The sequence below is a fragment of the Meleagris gallopavo genome, chromosome 5 (assembly GCF_905368555.1).
Source record: "Meleagris gallopavo chromosome 5, MGAL_WU_HG_1.1, whole genome shotgun sequence".
Classification (NCBI taxonomy): Eukaryota; Metazoa; Chordata; class Aves; order Galliformes; family Phasianidae; genus Meleagris; species Meleagris gallopavo.
This window is the reverse complement of record NC_139408.1, coordinates 24,017,908-24,037,060: the sequence shown is the minus strand read 5'-3', so window position 1 is coordinate 24,037,060 and position 19,153 is coordinate 24,017,908. Positions and strand designations below refer to the sequence as shown.

The window sequence follows — 19,153 nt, the reverse complement described above, 5'->3', positions numbered from 1 at the left end:
AAAAAGCTTTCTCATCAGTGCGGTCTGCTCAGATGCTGAGATGTTAGACAAATTATGAACTGTTAACTAGCTTTTCAGACTGTAAAACCATCTGTAAATCAGTTCTTTTAATTTGCATTCTAGTGCAATTCAAAAATAGCTACTTATGCAATGGAATATTAAGGAGCCAGTAGAAAAGGATATGCATCATTTCTATTTAGCAAAACTTAGTTCTACCTATCATGATTGCTGTAAAAAGCTACTGTTTTTCTACTTCTGGAAACACGGTGTATCAAACTGAATTAGTCTAGATTGACTTTTGAACAAACCCTTTTGGTTCTCTCAGTTTCCTTCCAGACAAATGGCTTTTGGTTAATGATCATGTTATTTTGGCATGCATATCTAGACTTTTCGTGTTACTTAAGTCTATTTAATTCATTCTGAAATAGCAGGTTGATCAATTTGAATAAAATCAAAATGTCATGACTTTATGATTTAATAGGAAGAATAAAATTTAGTGTAAAGAGTAAGGGGAGTAACTCATTTCCATTTTTATCTAACTGTCAAAGTTAACAGTTTGGATTTCCTTAGAGGAATGTATGAAATTATTAACTCGTATTAATTTGTATGCAGTTGAGACTGAGCTACATTCTAGATTTCAGAATCAATCATACACTCCATTGTAGTTAATACAAATGCCAGCCTCAGCTGTAGTCTTGAGTTTTCCTCACAGTATCTACTTGACGTGGCTTTCCAGTTGGTGAATTCCATGAGATAGTTGATAATGATTCAAGTAATGATACGGTACTTTCTCCTGGCAAAGCAACAAGATCACCATCAAATGAGATTTTTCTTTATGAAGGGAGAATGAAATAAGATAAAATAGAGAGCATCTAGGTAGGTAGTGAAGCAAAAATAAGCAGAGCTTTTCTGTCTCAAATTTCTAGCTGGTGTAATGCAGAAAGACAGCTAAGCAGTTAGCAAGGCAGAAAGTATTCACAGCACTATCTTATAGTGCAGATATAATAGCTAATAATTCTAAGTGACACTGATAGTTCACAATTTCTTGAGTGTCAGAACATAATACTGTGGCTTCAGCTTCTGATGGCCTGATACAGATTCCAGTAATTCCAGCATCAAGCCCACTCTTCCTATTTAAACTTAAGAATATAATTTTTCTTGAGATCTTGATTGGAAAGACTAAAACGATGAAGAATCCACCATGTTTCTGGATAAAACTTTGGCTCATTAGTTTTTCCTTCTCTGTTAGGAGACTAAGGAGAGAAGCATGCTCAATTTTTATGGTTTTGACATAAGTTACTGGATACTCTGTTAGTATAAAGTTCTCTTCTGTAGTTGAAAACTTTTGGCTAGAAGAAAAACCTTGCATATTGCCAATTGGTCTTTGAAAAGTCGGAGTTCGTCAAGTTTTGGAACTTCTCAACTGCAGGAAAAGCTTTTAAACGCACTGAAATCTGGAGGATTTTTTTTCCTAATGCTTCTTTTTTTTTTTTTTTTTTTTTTTTTGCAACTTTTCATAAAATGACCATAAACCTTATCATGTTATTTCAAAATAATCTTTTGAATTCTGTAGAACAGCTACTTCTCTGGTTTTTCTCTGTAGATGTGTGGTTGTACATGCAAGAATCAAATTAGCTCTCTGTGCCACATCACTGCACATGAACACTCAGAAACTTTGTTGGGTGTGATGCTCATGAGTATTTTTAGGAGCAGTGTTCTCCAGTTAAGATGTGTATTCACCTTTTCCACGAGTATGGAAACGTGTGGTTGGTTTTAGCTATACTAAAATGCACTGTGCTCAGATGAACAAATTAATTTCTGTATATACCATTTGTTTGAAATATAGTACAAAACTGTCAGCTGCCTCACGGGAAGCTGAATTTTCTTCAGGCTATCAGTTAATTTATTCTATGCAACTAGAATTGTGAGAAGCATTACCTGCTGGATGCGTTGAAAATATTTGGACTCTGTACTAGCCTGTACTATGTGCAGTTCTCAACTTTCTGTTTTGGCTGTAAACCTAAATTCAGGCACACCAAAGAATAAAGAATGATCAGCGACTTTCCCAACAGATAATTTTTTTGGAAGAAAATGTCTCTTCATCCTCTTTCAACTGTAATGTATTATTTACTGAAGTTTATGTAGGGAATGTACAAACAGGAAGGTCTCCTTCCTGAAAAATACTTCATAAGCAGTGCTGAAATAGAGAGGGCATGAAGTATAAGATCTGCAATGATTTACAAGATTGAAGTTTGGAAATGTTTCTTAAACAGAAAAAAAAAGTGGAGGGCAGGAAAGAGAAATAAAAATTAAGGCAGTGCTGTGAAGGGGCAGTTGTTTTACAGTGACCTAGAGAACTGTTTTTCAGCTTCTGTGTTGGTCTTGAAACCAGGTTTGTGAGGAAAGAGTCTAAAGCTCAGCAGTGGGTAGCGGCAAATGTCCAGAGGACAGCATTATAATGTGGGAAGGGAACTGTAAAGGTATGTTACATTTGTTGAACTGGTTAGGATTGATCCTTAGAAGAGAGAAATGACTGTCCAAAGAACGTCCGTTTCCTTTCTCATGAGCAATCTGTGCTGTAATTTGCCTGGTGGATAAGTTCATGTAGTCCTCTCCCAGCAAACAGAAGTTACTGTCAGCAGCATGACCCTCAGCCAGAGGGATGTTGCCATCTCTTTTGTCGCCACTGATTGCTTTAGGAATTATAATGTTGTGAAGAATGAGCAAAACTTAGAATTTACTTAAACCATTGCTTTGTAGCTATTTTGACTGTATTACTTCTTTTCTTCCATTTCTTCTTAGACAAGGAGAGTCTGATCACCGACAGTGGAAAACTTCATGCTCTTGATCTTCTGTTGACACGGCTAAAATCTCAAGGGCACAGAGTTCTTATCTACTCTCAGATGACACGCATGATTGACTTACTGGAGGTAAGAGAGCTCTAGCCTACAGGAGGCAAATTCTGAAGGTACACATTTAGTAACCATGTTTTGGAGAAAATACAAAAATTTGGATGCAGCAAGCCTGACTTAAAGTGATTATGCTGAGGGTTACCCAACAAACGCATTAATGTGAGTGCGTAAGATCTGCTATGCAAAAGTAGACTAAAGGTCTGACTTGTTGTCGAACTTCCAGCAGTGTACAGCACAGATGGTTACGGGAAGATGTATAAGCATAGTGGTACTTCACGGTTATTCTCTGTGTCCAATATTTTGCAGCTTGAGGGCTTTCTGAGCCAGATGTGGCTTCTGTATGAAACTTTTCAGTTACATCTTGAGTCTTTGTAAATATCTGTTGTTTGCACTGCCCTGTAGAGAGATTTTGCTTGGCTTAATTAGCCTCTTTTGCTGGTTCTGAACTGTTTTCTTCTAGTTTCTTTTGCTATGTGTATGGGAAGGAAAAGTGAGAACAATCATTAATTTTTCATTGTTAATGTTGCTGGTAATTTCACAGACCTTCACTGTTTCCCTCTGTCATTTTATTCCAGTTTGATAGACATTAATAAGAAGAGGTTATCTGGCATATATGATAGGAAAGAAATCAGTAACTAAGTGATATTCATTATTTAAATACAGCCAGTCTGCCTTAGAAGAAAAAAAAAAATCACTATGTGATTAGCAGCCATGTCACTATAGAGCTAGTTTGAAATGACATTAGTGAGAGTCTTATTAATTTTATTTTCTATTTGTAATACTCACAGTGTTCTGAAAAAAAGTGCCTCTTTCTCTGGACTTCTGTTGAAGATAGCAAATTTTGTTGTTTTTTTTTTCTCTGGATCTGGAAAAAAAAAGAAGATTGTGTTGTGATGCAATGCTTCCATTCTTTATCAATGAAGGATTAGTCATAGTAGTTTTTATGACTATCTAATTCTGAGTAAGAAAATAGGAAACTTGATGTTCATTAGTTTCAAAGAGATAAAGTTTCTGACTGAATATGTAACAGATAAGACGATATTTGCATTTGGCAATGTAATTTCAGCCCTGATAAAACATGAAGGTCCTGTGATCCTTCAGCCACTAGTTCTAGATGTACACGGGCTCCCTCAGCAGTGTTTTACCTGAGCTGTTGTCTTTTCCACTAGAAGAGAACAAACGAAAAGCCTGAACTAATAGCTGCCTCAGTCTCTTATGAGGAGGAGTGTATTTAAGGTCAGCAGTTAATAGTGCAATAAATCATCACAAGCTGTGAAGAAAAGAAGAACTTGCATGGTTGCAGTGGTGTATCTCAGCTCTTTCCCTTTTTTTTTTTTTTGGTAAATGTTGGATGTGGTCCAGGTTTGTTGCCACAGTGTTGCACCATGAAACTCACAAAGCTGAGTATTTGATGCTTCTTGGTTTTCTGTTAGCATTCCATTATAAAGGCTTGGGAGCACACCATTTTGCTATTGTACCTCTTCAGTTTTCAGCTTCACTTGTTCAGCATTGTTACTCACGTAAGCCACCTACCAAGTCTCCTGTTTTAGTTTTCTCCCACCACTTAATGGAAGTTGAAGCTAAGCAGGCTACAAGTGAAGCAAGGACTGCAATCCCTCTTTTGCAAGGATTTTCTTACAATAGATTTTTTTCCTTACCAGTGATATCAAAATACATCCCCTCAGCCTACTTGCATGTAAAAACGTAAGATATCCTGTTTCTTTTAACAGTATTTTGATGGTGTCAGTGTAAATGCTGTTATTATATTGTACTAGCTTAATCTGTGCATGACAGACAGCACAAAGCATATTGTTTACAGAGTTAATGTTTGATTTAGCTTCAGCTGAAGAACTATGGTTAGTTTTGCTACTATGAGATGGTAAACATAAATGCAAAGGGGAAAAAGATTTTCTTTTGGCTGAAAGAGATAAAATATAATTTCAGTATCATCCTTTCAGGCACAAGTTTATTTTGTACCTTCTTAGATTAATGTCATGTTTGTTTGTTCTTTTTCAATGTGATTATTTTCTCCTGTAAGGAAGAGTAATTGTTAATTATTTCAGGGGGAATAATGTGTGATGAGGACTCAAATTATATTCTTCATGAAGTTCGATCCATTAATTATATGCTACCAAACGTGTATTAGCTGTGTTAAAATGTAACAGTACTTGATCATGAAATAACATGAAAGTAAAAAACACCGTTTTTGAGAGAAGTATCAGCACTGAAAACACAAGGAGCACTTTATAGCTTGTTCTTCTGTAAATTGTGTGGTAGTGAAAATGTCTAAGGTCTAGGATAAATGAGTGGAAGTTGTTTTTTGTTTATGGTGAAGTTTGGTTAGAAGATGCTGATGGAGAGGTGGTAATTGTGAGATCAGGGAATACTAAAAGACGTTGAAATACTAAATCAGTGTAAAGGCAGATAGAGACAGTAAGAAAGAAATGGAAAGAGAAAACCCGTGTGATAATTGAAAAAGGGTTGATCAGATTTGGAGAAAAGGTCACATAGGGCCTAGTTGACAACTGTATTGCTCTGGTTTTCTTGGTGGCAGAAAGCTGTTGTAAGTGTGGAATAAATCAATAATAAATTAGGACTTGAGTGCCTGTGTGGTTAAGCTGCTGTTCTTTGCTTTAAAATTCTGTTGCTCTGCTCTATAAATCCTACAACCCATGAGCCCTGCTTTGTAGAGGTAAACCAGATATGACTTTTGGCCTCTTCAGCATTGTTAATTTTATTTACCTATTTTTCTCTTTAATCTGCTACATGTTGAAGCTTCTCTCTAGCACAGCAGTCTTTTTCTCAGGTTCCTTATAGCGTGGCAGCTCTTTCACCTCTTCTGCACTGATGAAGTAAAATGAAGGAGAAAGAGAAGCCCTAAGGCTAAGTGAAAAGGAGAGTGAGCATGGTACTATCAGAGAAGGGCTTGTTAGAGTGCAAATACTGCCATGTCTTCACACTGCATAGCAGTTTATCTGCTGAATATTGGAGCTTGGAACAAGATGAATCCAATAATTCTTGCTGCTAAAGCACCATCTGTTTCCATTCTGTCTTCATTTGCAGTCACAGCAACTAGGAAAGAAACACATGCACCAATAGAGTTAAATCTAACAAATATAACCAGTAGGAGTTGTGTCTTGTCAGCCAAGGCTCACAGTGTTAAAATATCAGAGGGTATATTTGTAAAGAAACAGTAAGGATATATGTATAGCCTGCAGAGCTTTCTCTGTAATTCAGATTGTATTGATAGTTGCACAGTTACCAGAAAATGCTGAGTACTTTAGAGAATGAAAAATGTGTTTCATTGGAAAAGTCTTCTGCCTACAGCATTTCTGGTTGATGCCATTTGATTTTTTCCAGGTGATGGCTTCAGTTCTGCTACTGAGGGCTAACACCAGTATTTCCATTGCTCAGTGAGATTCACTGGGGTCTTTATCACTGAGATAAAGCCTGGGCAGGTGTTGGGTGTATAGTACTAGATTTTTAAAACCACTGGTCAGAGGGTTCATAATCAACAGGCAGCAGGTACCAGTGGTAAGTTAGAAAAGGTTCACTGACACAGTGGAAGCTCAGGGTTTGGTAAAAGTTTAGACTTTGTGAACGTAAGTTTCATAGATTAATGATTTTTATTTACTTAATAGATTTATTGGTCGAAAAAGGCTATGCTGTAACAACACTGTCTGCAGCCCAACTCTGAAGTGACATCATCATTCATCTCTTACCTTACAAGAAATGCAAAAACTTTCAAATTATTAAGGGTAGCTTTTATTTTTGAAATAATTAAGTATTGTTTGCATAAGATTGCTTATAGCATTTACCAATGACATTTAGGTGTTTTTCCCCCTAAGCAACAATTCTGCTTTTATCGTGTTGATTTTTATTTATTTATTTATTTTCCTCTTTATGGTGAATAATCAAGACTGAGCAGTTCTAAGAGCAATTGTATTTTTCTGATGTGTGTTCTTTGCAGGAATATATGGTTTATAGGAAGCATACCTACATGAGATTGGATGGTTCTTCAAAGATTTCTGAACGAAGGGATATGGTAGCGGATTTTCAAAACAGGTAATATATTTTAATAGATGTTTGCGTGGTTAGTCATGTGTATGTAAAGAGTCGGTATAAGATGCAGTGGAAATAAATGAAATTTGTGCTTTATAGTATCTGATGGACCTCATTTAGCTGAAAATTTCCTGATGGTTTGCTGGCCAGAAGTCAGTGGTATCGATGCTAAACCTATGGAAATCATCTGTGAAACAATATAGGAAGCAAGTTTTAGTGTACTCATAATTGTTTGTTGCCATCCAAGTATTCTATTGCTTATAAAGAAGTTGAATAGGAACAGGGAAAATATTCTTCAGTTGTTATGTACTCTGAGAACTGACACAATAAAGAAATGGAAAATCTTGCATGTGCTAGAGCTTTGGAAGTGACCTGCTGTGCTACAAAACAAGCCATGTCACTTAGATATGTTTCACAGAGTAGCAGCGTATATAAATAATTTTATCGTTAATGCGGCAGGATTCATTAAGAAAGCTTGAACAGAGAGGGAGGTGGGAGTGAGCAAGTGTTAAGTTGTAAGACGTGCTGCCTCTTCAGTTTAGAAAAACAAGATGGATTCTTGCAACTTTTACTTGCCCAAGAGGAAAGAGAGCTATGTAATCATCTTACAAGTTCAAATATTTTAGCATAACCTTTGTCTCCATTGAAGCACATTAAAAATAAACAACTGAATTTATGGTTATTAAGTTTCCTTTTAATCATGAAATATGGCTTGGTAGGATATTACTTTGGTATCATAGTTTGTAGTAAGGTTACCATTCCTGAATGTGGATGTGTACTGTTAAGAAGATCACTTTTTTTTTTTTCAGACAAGTTAGGTTCACAGGTGGTTTGCTGCAAGGTGAAAGCACATGACTCTAGTCCTAGTGTTAACAGTCCCAAGGTATCACAGCCGAAGGTAGGGGGAGCTCCTCAGAGCAATAGAACTTGAAAAGCATATGTGCCAATGTCTGAGGTGGAAGAACTGTGGAGTGCTTTTCTCCCTGTTCTGTGCTGGCTGTGATGTCCTCCTGGAATCCTGACACTTCTTCCTGTAAGGTCCTTCAACCAAAGAAGTCAAGAAAATTGTTTTTATTAATAAAAAGAAATTTGTTTTTATTAATGAATAGAACAACTAAAGAAAAATAATCATTTTGACAGGAAATCCCTTTGAGATACAGGTCAGCCAGTATAAACAAGAGTTCCTATTAAAATGTTATTTGAGTTCCTCTTATACATGATTTACTTATGAGAATGTTTTCAGGAAAAAAAGCCTGACTGAGACTAAACTATCCTGCAGGATGTCCTAGCAGGGTGCTGAAAATACGTAACCATAATTCGTTCCTGTAGCCTGTGGCACTGTCCTCTTTCTTTCCTTTCCATATGTCATTTCCAGAAGCATTTCAAAGCTGGATGTTCAGGTCAATGTCTGTATGCACGTTCCACTATTGTTGGAAGAGTGAAAAGACTTCCTGGCCAAGGATTAGCTAGATTGTAAATAGGCACCTACTGGCTTCTTTGACTTGGATACCTGGCAGATAAAGTCTAGAGTTGGTTAGCTTGGCTTTAATTCCTCTCAGCTGCCTGCAGCTCAAGATGGAGTTTTTATACTCTTAGATTTCAGGCTGTCAATAGCCTTCTGTTTCTGATTTTAGAGTTCTTGGTTTGATTGTTTATTTATTTAATTCATTCTTTAAATAATTGTTTTGGCTGTCTGTTGGCATGCAGTGGCATACAATACCTCTACTTGCTCCAGCAAGGGCTAGAAATGCACTTTAGAGGACTCAGGGACAGACTGCCTATTCAAGAAGCTGTCCCATTCAGCAAGAGCTTCTGGTTCTTTACTAATGTTGCATGCATCAGTGTATGGACATTGTGGTACTGAAAGGATGTGGCATTGCACAGTGTCTTCTCTTAAGCACTTCTCTTGCTGTGCCCTGTCAAAGGATGTCAGCCTCTTTGAGGTCCTCTTTACTTTGCTTTGTGCCAACCTGTGCACAGACGGACACAGTGTTAAACACAATTACACACTGCTGGCCCCGTACCAGTGGCACTAGTGAGGTTCACACCTTTAAAAGAAATCCTGATTTCACTGTTACCTCTCAGGTTTTTGTCAGTACTTGGTTGTCCTGCATATCGGCCTGTTTCCTTCATTTTGTATTTTTGTTAGAAATACCACAGAATTTCAAAATCCATGTTCTCTTTGACTCCTCAGATTGCAGCTAGGACTTAATGCACTTTTACAGGTACCTGCCTTAGTTATATAAAGGATTCTTAGCTTGAGAGGATTATTCCAAGTAGGTATTGGGATGCTTCGTGTCTTCTTTAGTAGTCAGCATTCCTAAATCTTGTACTAGCAAGTGTCACCACTGGGGCTAGTGTGACTGTATGTTTGGGGGGGGGAGATCTCTAGTGGGGTGTTCAGAGATGCCTTTCCTAAACTGTGTCATGAAATCAATTTATTATCATTTTACTCGTAAGAAAGCTGGACAAAAGAGAACAAAACTTGTAATATAAATCAGCAGCACAGTTAGGACTAGAGTTGATTCTTCAACTGAAGGACATCTGTTTCTGCTGATAGACCCTTGTCTTTTCATAATGTACCTATTTGCCAGTATTTTTTTATAGAAGTTTATTCTTTTTTTTTTTCCTCCAGGAGCTGTTTGTTCTCTTCAAAGCATTGAAATTAGAACAAAAATTGCATTTAGACAGTTTAGAGATTTTTCTTTATCAATTGAGCAGTGTTTGTGCAAGTTTTATTTTTTTTTTAACATTGATCAGTTCTGTGAAACAATAAATTACTCTTTGTCTGTGTCAAATCTTAATTTCCAATGTGGTCAAGATAAACAAGCTATGATTTGTTTTGATAAGAGATAAGCTGCTTTTGCAAGCTGAATGTTTGCCTGTTCCAGCAGTCTTGATTTTTATATTAACTTTTCGTATTTCTCTAACTCACGAGCAGCATGAAACATTCTGAATTGTTCAAATAACAAAAATAGCCCTGATGACTTGGGTAAAAAAAACTTAATTCCGTGGTTACTTCTTGCTCAGCATGCACAAAATAAGTTTTTTTTAACTTTTTTCCTCTCCAGGAATGATATTTTTGTGTTCCTGTTAAGCACAAGAGCTGGAGGCCTGGGCATTAACCTTACCGCTGCAGATACGGTAGGTGAAGTATCGTAAAGTAATACAGAACAAAATGAATAAGCTTACTGATTTTTAGCTTCCAGTTCTCATATCCCTCCAACCACCATTTTTCCCAGGCTGCTTATTTCATGTCTCCTAGCCTCACTATTTATCTAGGAAAATTGGTGTTGCTGTGCAGAAGCTGGAACTCTTATACCCATGCTGATCAATATTATTTTAATACTGCCATTTGCATCAGTTGCCTTACTTACTTTGCTTGTATTTGTAATGCAATGTTATCTTATTGATAAAATTGTAGAATATTGGGCACCTGGTTTACAGTTTTTGGTTGCCATTAGATATACTGATGTATGTGGCGAGAAGGAATGTAAAACAGTGTAGAAAAGAGTTGGATGGCTGGGCTGACTGCAGTTGCAAATACCATTTTCATACATTTCTTCTGTGGCTACTTGCTCTAAAGGTTCAGCTGCAAAGGAATCTGTAGCACTGGTAACAGTCATCCTGAAAATCAGAAATCAGAAGAAAGCTATCTGTGGGATTTTCAGGGTTGAAAGTTCTCTCCATTGAAGTTGCTTCAACAGAGGAAATAAACAGACGGAAATGCTAGCATGTTCATGCAGGCTCCTTGCATGAGCGTTCTTAGTTTTGTGTTTGTGTAGCTTTCTGAATACTTTGCAAGCTAAGATTTATTTTCATATTTGTGTTTATGTTTACAGGGCATAAATTGCAGTTACAGAATGATAGGGTAAAACAAATTTGGTATTTCCGTATTTCATAGTAAAAACACTGGAGTTAGACAAAACTAGGCTTTCTTCAGGTCTGAAAAAAAATTGTGTAGTATTTTGTGAAAAATCCTTATTTGATGGGCTTTTTCTTCTTAAGTAAAATTTTAAAATGGCTTTGTGATGTAGTTGGTTATAGGCTGATTGAATGACGGTGACTTAATAAGGTAATAAAAAAGTTTTATCACCTTATTAAGAGTTTTGTGCCTCCAAAGCAGATTTATTGAAGAAAATATTTAAGTTGTAGTACAATAACATATTGTATTATGTTTCAACAAAAAGTTGAAACATTGACAGTGTGGATTTGTTTGAATGCATTTGAAATACATTGAAAAAGATTTTAAAGGACTGGCCAAAGCTGCGTGAACGCAGCCTGCAGTGGGCTGGTGATTCTCAGAGGCATATAGTGGAACTTTTTTTTTTTTTTTTTTTTTTTGGTGTGTTGGTTTTTTCTTAATCTCCAGAGTTACATCTTTAGAGTACTTAATCTCCAAGTACTCTAAATATGTGGTTTTATTTAATTCATCTTGTTCTGGCATTCTTTTACAGGTAATTTTCTATGACAGTGATTGGAACCCAACAGTAGACCAGCAAGCCATGGACCGGGCACATAGGTTGGGACAAACCAAACAAGTCACTGTGTACAGATTGATATGTAAAGGCACCATTGAGGAGCGCATCTTACAAAGAGCTAAGGAAAAGAGTGAGGTAGGAATAAGAAATTACCTGGAATAAGAAGATACAGTACAGAAACGGTATCAGAAAATATGTATCACATGAGGAAAGAAATATAAAAATATCTGCAGGGAAACAAATCTGTGTCCCTAGCCACAGCATCATTACAGCTGCATTATATAAGCTTGGAAGAAGCTAATTATTTTCACCATGGCTTCATGGAAATTATTTCTTATGATACAGTGAAACTACTCAGGCCTCTGAATCTTTGCTGTGTCAGGGCTATACCTATTCCTCTAATATTACCATGTTATACCACATCTGTTTTAGATTTTTTTTTTTTTAAAACAAATTTGGAAATTAACCAAGGGACAGTTACTGAGGTGTGTGGTTTGCCAGAAGAGCTCAGTGTCATTGCAGCATCAAGCAGTAAATGTATTAGAAACTTTAAACCTCATTATACTTTACTGGCAAGAAAAAATTACTCACAATCACTTTTTTTGTTAGCAGTAGCTATACTGTATGAAAGGCCTAAATGTTGTGTATGCTCAGGATTTCTTCTAGCTTTTTTTCTTAATTATATGCTGATCATAACACTGCAGCAACTGAAGCATCTCCAGCTGAATGCATTCGCATTTCTCTTGTTCAGTCTTATCCATTTTGTTGTAGTTATACTGCACTTACCACCTGACATCAACCTGAAAGTGCAGTCTTTTTTGCTGGCAATCTGAACCATCAAAATTGACTTACACAAAAGCTCTTTTGCTGAGTTGTGCCTCTTAATGCTTTTCAGTAGAGTTGAGGTAATAAGAGGTGGAATTAATTACTTAAGCTGAGACACTGACTGAAGTTAAAATCAATTTAACTTTACACGCTTGCACTTGTCTTTTTTTTTTTTTTTTTTTTCCCTGGCTTTCAATGAAGAGTATGACAATATTTCCTGGCTTTTTTGTGTAATTTCTTCTCTCTTTCCCCTAGATCCAACGAATGGTTATTTCAGGTGGCAATTTCAAACCTGACACTTTGAAGCCAAAAGAGGTGGTCAGTCTTCTACTAGACGATGAAGAACTAGAAAAGAAATGTACGTGAAATTCATGTTACAGCATTTTCTCCATCTTGCTCTTCATTAGCCTATGAAATCTGTGTTTTTATCTCTACAAACGCATGTATTTCTCACAATCTTTCCTGGCCTATTTTGTATTAACACTCTTGTTAGTACAAGCTGGTTTTATGTCACTGCTGAGCTGAGGGGTGAGAGATATGTGCAAGAGAGATATGATGATGAAAGTTTTTATTGGCATTCATTCAGGATCATTAGGTTGTTCCTAAAAACAAAGCTTTGGCAAGAATTATGCAGGTCATGACAAGGAAAGTATTAAAAAGAGTACTGCATTTCATTGTAGTTTTGAAGCTGTACTAGAGGTACAGGTTTGAAAGAAGATTTTTGCTTTAACTGTAAGGTTTCTTAGTAATTTGAACACAGAATTTTAATGTAATAGTTATCGTTTTTGTTGATCAGTATGCTTTACTGTAGGTGACTTTTCATCAGAGTTGTGTAAGAATTAGAGCTTATAAGATTCAAAAAAGGATATAAATTATCTTTTCAGTGGTGACAACTTGTATTTCTTTTCTGACAGTGCGTCAGCGTCAAGAAGAGAAGCGACAGCAAGAAGAAACAAATCGTGTGAAGGAACGTAAACGTAAAAGGGAAAAATATGCTGAAAAGGTATCTTGATGAAGGAAAGGTTTTTTAAGTCAGTGGCAGAGAGCCTGAAAGACTTCAGGCACACTATTATGTGGCATGGAAGTATTTTATGCAGTGTCTGTCTAATAAGTAGAGACTTCCCTTCACCACTGAACATCAGTCTGGTACTTTCTTAATCAGAATACAGTTGTTACAAAATATGTAATACATAGCTTCCAGTATTTTAATATCATTTGCAACTTGAAAAAAAGGAAGTACTGTGTTTTTTACACAGCACAGATCATTGGCAGCCTGCAGACAATTTGGGGAATCAAGTTGGAAAAAAAAAAAAACAATTAAATGATCATTTTATAGCATATAAAATGGAGACTTAATTAAAATTTTGTTTTGCAAGGATGAAAATGGAATACAAATGAAGCACCAAATATAGATAAAACCCAAATAGCTATGTGGCTTGCATGGAATGAGGGAATATTAGGTTTTGTTTGTTTGTTTGTTTTTAGAGAATTTAAGAAAATTATTTTATGAATTATTTTATGAAAATTGTTTATGAAAATTCTGTATTTTTGAGAGTAGAAGGTGTTGCATTAATAATTTTGTATTAACGGTAATGAATTTCAAGCTTACTCCAGAAGGCAGTAGAAATCAAAGTAATTCCCTAAGTATAATTCCACGGCATTCCAGCTTTTTTATGAAGAAAAAGAGCCTTTAAGGAATCTGTTCTTATGTCCTTCAGAAACTTGTTTTGGATAGCTCTGGACATGGCATTCCTTGAGTTACGATACTACATCGAATGTTGGAATTTTACCTTTCTTATTCCATTTATTCTGTTTTAATTACAATTTTCATTCTTTCTTCTATTTATCTATTTCAGAAGAAGAAGGAGGATGAATTGGACGGGAAGAGAAAGAAAGAGGGCATGAACCTTGTGATCCCGTTCGTTCCCTCAGCTGATAACTCCAACCTGTCTGCTGATGGGGATGACTCCTTTGTTAGTGTAGACTCTGCCATGCCCAGTCCTTTCAGTGAGGTGGGACTTTGCTTCTTTAAACTGTATGCTATTTCAGTTGTGATCTTACACCTTGTAGAGTTCTTGCTTTTCAACTGGAACAGAGTCCAAATTGGGATGTCTTAAGGGTGAGCCATGGAAGAGAAAGTAATTAATTGAACCAGACAGTAAACTACCCATTGTAGTTCTTCTGTATTAACATACCGTTATGCCCCCTTTCCTTTGCTCTCTGTCTTTTCTTGGAGCAAGCTAATGCCATAAACCTCTCTTCCTTTCACCCCCTGAAATTACTCCATTTCTGCCTGCGCTCCCACTATCTTCCTGCTTTCCTTTCCGCTTCCCTTGTTGTGTCTGTATTTATAACTGCTTGCCCTCCTTCTATGCCATTACCTTCCATAGCAAAAGCAGTCTTTCTGTTTCTGAGCCAAGCAGTATCCCTAAACTAGCTCCTTATTTCGGTGTCTTTGTAAGTACTCCTCACTAGTCTCATCTGCATCTCATCTCTACTTCCTTCCTTGCTTCTGATTCTGAATTAATGTGTTTTTAATCCAGAATTTAGACTGTAAATTTCCAGTGGTACACATCGTGTTTTCCTTCATCTGTTTTTAATAAAGAATTGACAACAATTTTTGGCAACAGATATGTTTTGTTCTATACAATGTTGATTGAGATTCCTATGTTGTATTAATTCTCTTTCTGATAAAGATTTTTCTTGGCACTACTTTTAGGTTAAGAGTCCTTTTGTTTTTTCTCTAGCAGTCTGAGAAAAATGCACAATTGTGCAGCAGCTTTCTTAAATCTTCCTGCTTCTTAACATTTACATTCATCAGTTGAAATTAAGTAACTCTTTTTTTTTTTTTTACTGCTGTTCAGCATGTAAATAGAGGGTGTGGTGTGAGTAGGCAGGATATGTATCATGCTGTTAGAGAAAGTGAGAGAAATCAGAACATATACTATTTAATTACTTGTGACTGTGTGTCTTATTGTGGTTGTTCTCTTCCTTTTCCTAACCTGAGAAGATAATAGTTTTGTTCTTTCTGCTTGTGTTTAGATATCCATCAGCAGTGAATTACACATGGGCTCTATCCCTCCTGATGAGAGCAGCAATGATATGCTTGTGATTGTGGATGATCCAGCTTCTTCAGCACCTCAGTCAAGGGCAACAAACTCTCCTGCTTCCATTACTGGCTCGGTTTCAGACACCATAAATGGTTGGTACTCATGCCTTATTTACTACTAGCACTAGAACTTTACTTTGTATGCCTAGGTGACACATATTCTATAGCTGAACTAAATTCTGTCCATGGTTGGCAAGATTTGCACAAAATAATTTACCTTATCATTGAGAAATAATTTCTGATTTGTTAGGAAATCTGTCATTTTATTGTCTGTCATTCATTACAATTTCCTTTTTCCTTTTTTTTTACTACTCTCTTAGGAGTTTTACCCCTCTTTTGATACTATAGTGGGCTCACCTTACAAAATGATGGACAACCACAGAAATATTTAATTCCTAAGCTTTTCCTTGTATTTGCCATAGGGCTAATAATCAGTTCTCTATTTCCACGGTGTATTTGAAGCAGCTATGATTTTAAAGTATGGTAAAAGTTTCTAACTATCATAACTTTCTACTCTGAAACAGAGAGCCATGGTTCTTTAATGAGTTTTTGTACAAATAGTGAATGGAAAGATGAAATGTTCCTTCAGTATAAAAAAAAAAAAAGCTTCCTCCTGAAGTAGAATTCAGAATCCTCCATCTATATGTGGAGAGGATTTGTAACAATGACAAGGAATTTGAGTTAATAAAATGTAATCGATGAATGTTCAAGTTACATAATTTCTTTTCATGAGATGACAACGTAAATGTCTGTATTAATGTAAATGAACAGTATCAGTTAACAGGAACAGCACTAATGTAGCTAAGAGATAGTTATGAGGCTATGTTCACTTGAGAGCCATCCAATGTACTATAGCGGTTACTGTTCTACCACTCTTTTTTCATTAAGGAGTTGCAGTGCAAGATACACCTCTCACTGGCAGAGGCCAGTCAAGTCGAAACCGCGGTCGTCCTAAAGGAGGGAATGCTGGATCTAAGGGCACTGGGAAAAGCAGAAGCCGGAAATCGATAGCAGGAAGCGCGGCTGCAATGGCAGGTGCCAAAGCAGGGGCGGCAGCAGCCTCTGCAGCGGCGTATGCAGCGTACGGGTACAATGTCTCCAAAGGTACGTGGGGAAAGCGGGGCAGCAGACCAGAGCACAGCCAACCGCCTGAGTTAGGGCGTTGGCTTGTTTACAACCTGTCAAAAAATAGATAAAACGGTTGGATTGCTGGTATTGCTTGTACGGCATATTCTGAGATGCAGGCAGAGTGCAGTGTAATGCCGTGACAGTGTGAGAGGACAGCCATTGTCACCACAGAGGACTTCGAAAGACTAGTCCTGCAGAAATTTCATCTGCCATTCGAATTATCTCATACCAAATACTTCTCTTTCGTTTTTAATTTTGGCACCCAGACAAATGAAATAGTGTTCTTTATCCCATGGGTTTATCTGTTGCTTTTCTGTATTGCTGTCATGTTCAATTTACAGCATTAAGTTCCAAAATGTTCTAAATGGATTTGTGGTGGAGCTTCAGCTTTTACATTGGGTTACCCAGTTGACCCTGGGTATAAATGCAAGATGTGTATGTTAAGGCCATCCCTCTTAATCAAAATCTCAAAAATCGTGAATATGAATATCTTAGGTCAAAGTGTTAGTGTATTGTTGCCATTTATTTTTGTTGTTGTTGCTGAAGTCTGACGTACACTTGGTATGATGTGCTCACAAGGAATTTGATTTTCTTTTCTGTTGCTAGGCATGTCTTCAAGTAGCCCTCTACAAACAGCAATTATTCGGCCTTCTGGACTGGCAGATTTTGGACCTTCAAGCGCCTCTTCTCCTTTGAGTTCGCCTTTGAGCAAAGGAAACAGTGTTTGTGGCACCCCCAAAAGCTTAAACCTGACCAGCAGTCTTGTATCAGAAACTGCCATTCGGAAGCAAAGCAAAGGTGCCCACACCTCAGGTGCTCGGTAGTAATTTTGAACCCCCAAAGCTTGTCTAAACTGTGTTGGCTATTGGAGAAGACCACCCTGCAAGCTGAAGGCATGCAAATGAATGCCTTGTTGCTGTCATGCACCTGTGTGAAAAGAAAATCAAAGCACAATAGGAATGGGTGGTTTATGTGAGCACTTTGATTACGTGTATCCCAAAAAATTATCTTTGCAGACACTGCAAGAAGGATGGAAAGGGGGTCTGGAGTGTCTGAGAGAGTGTCAGATGTGGTTTTATGATGTGTATCTGACAGAGATTCCTGAGAAAGCATCCAGGTACTCCATGCAAAATCCCGAAGCTGTGTGTACTTGAAGTCACACCAGTGTATTTTCTCTCTTGTAGCTTGAGGTGGAACTCAGCTTTAGTTTTATTTCATGAAATCGGTATCTGAATGCCAGAGTCAGAAGACATTTCTGTACTGGGAGCTGGTTGGTGTACGTGCAGGGACTAACTAGGGGCCTAGCTGAGGACATGGTGTGATCAAAAAAATCTTGTATTCTTCTAGTGTGGACCTCTGGTTGTTTTTTTTTGTTTGTTTATTTTTATTTTCTTGAAGGTTTGAAATGCAAAGGAAGGTATCTCAGGGGGCTTCTGGGGAGCGGACTCTTGTCAGCACAGTTTGTCAAGAATAGGGTAAGAGCTCTGACAGGTCTAGTGGGAGCAGCAGCACTGCCTCTGTTTTGTACAGTGGAAGAAGCCACAAGCCAGTGGTTTGGTTTGTGTTTCAGAGTTCTTACCAGGGTGAGCATTCACTGTACTTAGAATGATTTTTCTCATCTTTGAGGTGTGCTGAGCTCGTAAAGGCTCAGGAATGCAATCAGGCTCTATTTGTACAGATCTCAAGAAGAGGGAAAGCTGCAGTGCCGAGGAAGAGTTTGCCGCTGTTCCTCTCACTGTGCCATAGCAGAGCATAGTTCTGCAGCTAGCAGCTCTGCGAGCGGAACAATGAAAAACAGCACTGAGAAAGAGAACTGTGCCATTCACCTTTCCAGCCAAATCCTGGGAAGAAAATTTGTCTCGTATCCCAGCCATCCATTGATTGTTCTTCCGGTGTGTTTTCCCTTCATCTTTGTGGTCATCAGACGTAGTAGCTTGGTTGAGTTCCCTACCACGTGCAGGTACTGGTAGCCATCTCCCATAGGCTGATAGAGATCAGGGCTGCCAGTGCCCGTCTGTGTTCTCATTCTCCTATTGCTCCTTCTCCTTCCTCAATGCACAGACCCCTTTGTAGGCCCATGCTTTGCTGTAAGCATTGTCTGCATTGCACTGAGATTTAGGTGTGGGGCAGTTCTTCTGTCTGACACATTGAATTAAAAGGCTGTTCTGCCAGGGCACTTTCAATCCATCAAGAGAGAAGCAAGCTATGAATTGCAGGTCTGGGCTGTGACAGCAGAAGATGACTTATTATTATTTTTTTTTCCAACCCCAAATCCTTTGCCTGGCGTCCTACAGTGTGGAGCAAGTGCTTCCTGTTGGCTCTGCCTCTAATTTGCACACCTGAAAATAGCAGAACTGAGCTTAGTTAGATTGATTTTTAAACAGATTTGCAGGGGATAATTGAGGGAGAGATTGTGTTTAATTAACTCATCGAAGATTTCTCCCTTCCCCTTGTATTCACATGTATATATGATAGTTAGAGGGAATCAGACAAATGCCAAGCCTTTTTTTCTCTTTGAATGTGCTGTCTATTTTTATAACTGAACTTGTACATATGTATAAAGAGAGACACACCTTTCTTTTACTAACTGGAGAAGAAAATCTTAAATAAAATGGAGTGAGATAATTTTATGTAAA

General features: G+C 37.5%; 1 protein-coding gene across 6 annotated transcripts in view; it reads left to right on the top strand.

Moving 5' to 3' along the window:
* The window catches only part of INO80 (INO80 complex ATPase subunit), a 62,461-nt gene extending 43,308 nt beyond the window's left edge, over positions 1 to 19,153 (top strand). For all 6 annotated transcript variants that reach the window (XM_085224770.1, XM_085224772.1, XM_085224773.1 and 3 more), the window contains 10 exons: positions 2,803 to 2,930; positions 6,883 to 6,977; positions 10,046 to 10,118; positions 11,432 to 11,590; positions 12,536 to 12,638; positions 13,195 to 13,283; positions 14,137 to 14,292; positions 15,323 to 15,482; positions 16,278 to 16,493; positions 17,124 to 19,153. In XM_085224770.1, coding sequence (XP_085080896.1) covers positions 2,803 to 2,930; positions 6,883 to 6,977; positions 10,046 to 10,118; positions 11,432 to 11,590; positions 12,536 to 12,638; positions 13,195 to 13,283; positions 14,137 to 14,292; positions 15,323 to 15,482; positions 16,278 to 16,493; positions 17,124 to 17,341 — 1,397 coding nt within the window. In that variant the 3' untranslated portion in view covers positions 17,342 to 19,153. The remainder of the gene's footprint in view (positions 1 to 2,802; positions 2,931 to 6,882; positions 6,978 to 10,045; positions 10,119 to 11,431; positions 11,591 to 12,535; positions 12,639 to 13,194; positions 13,284 to 14,136; positions 14,293 to 15,322; positions 15,483 to 16,277; positions 16,494 to 17,123) is intronic.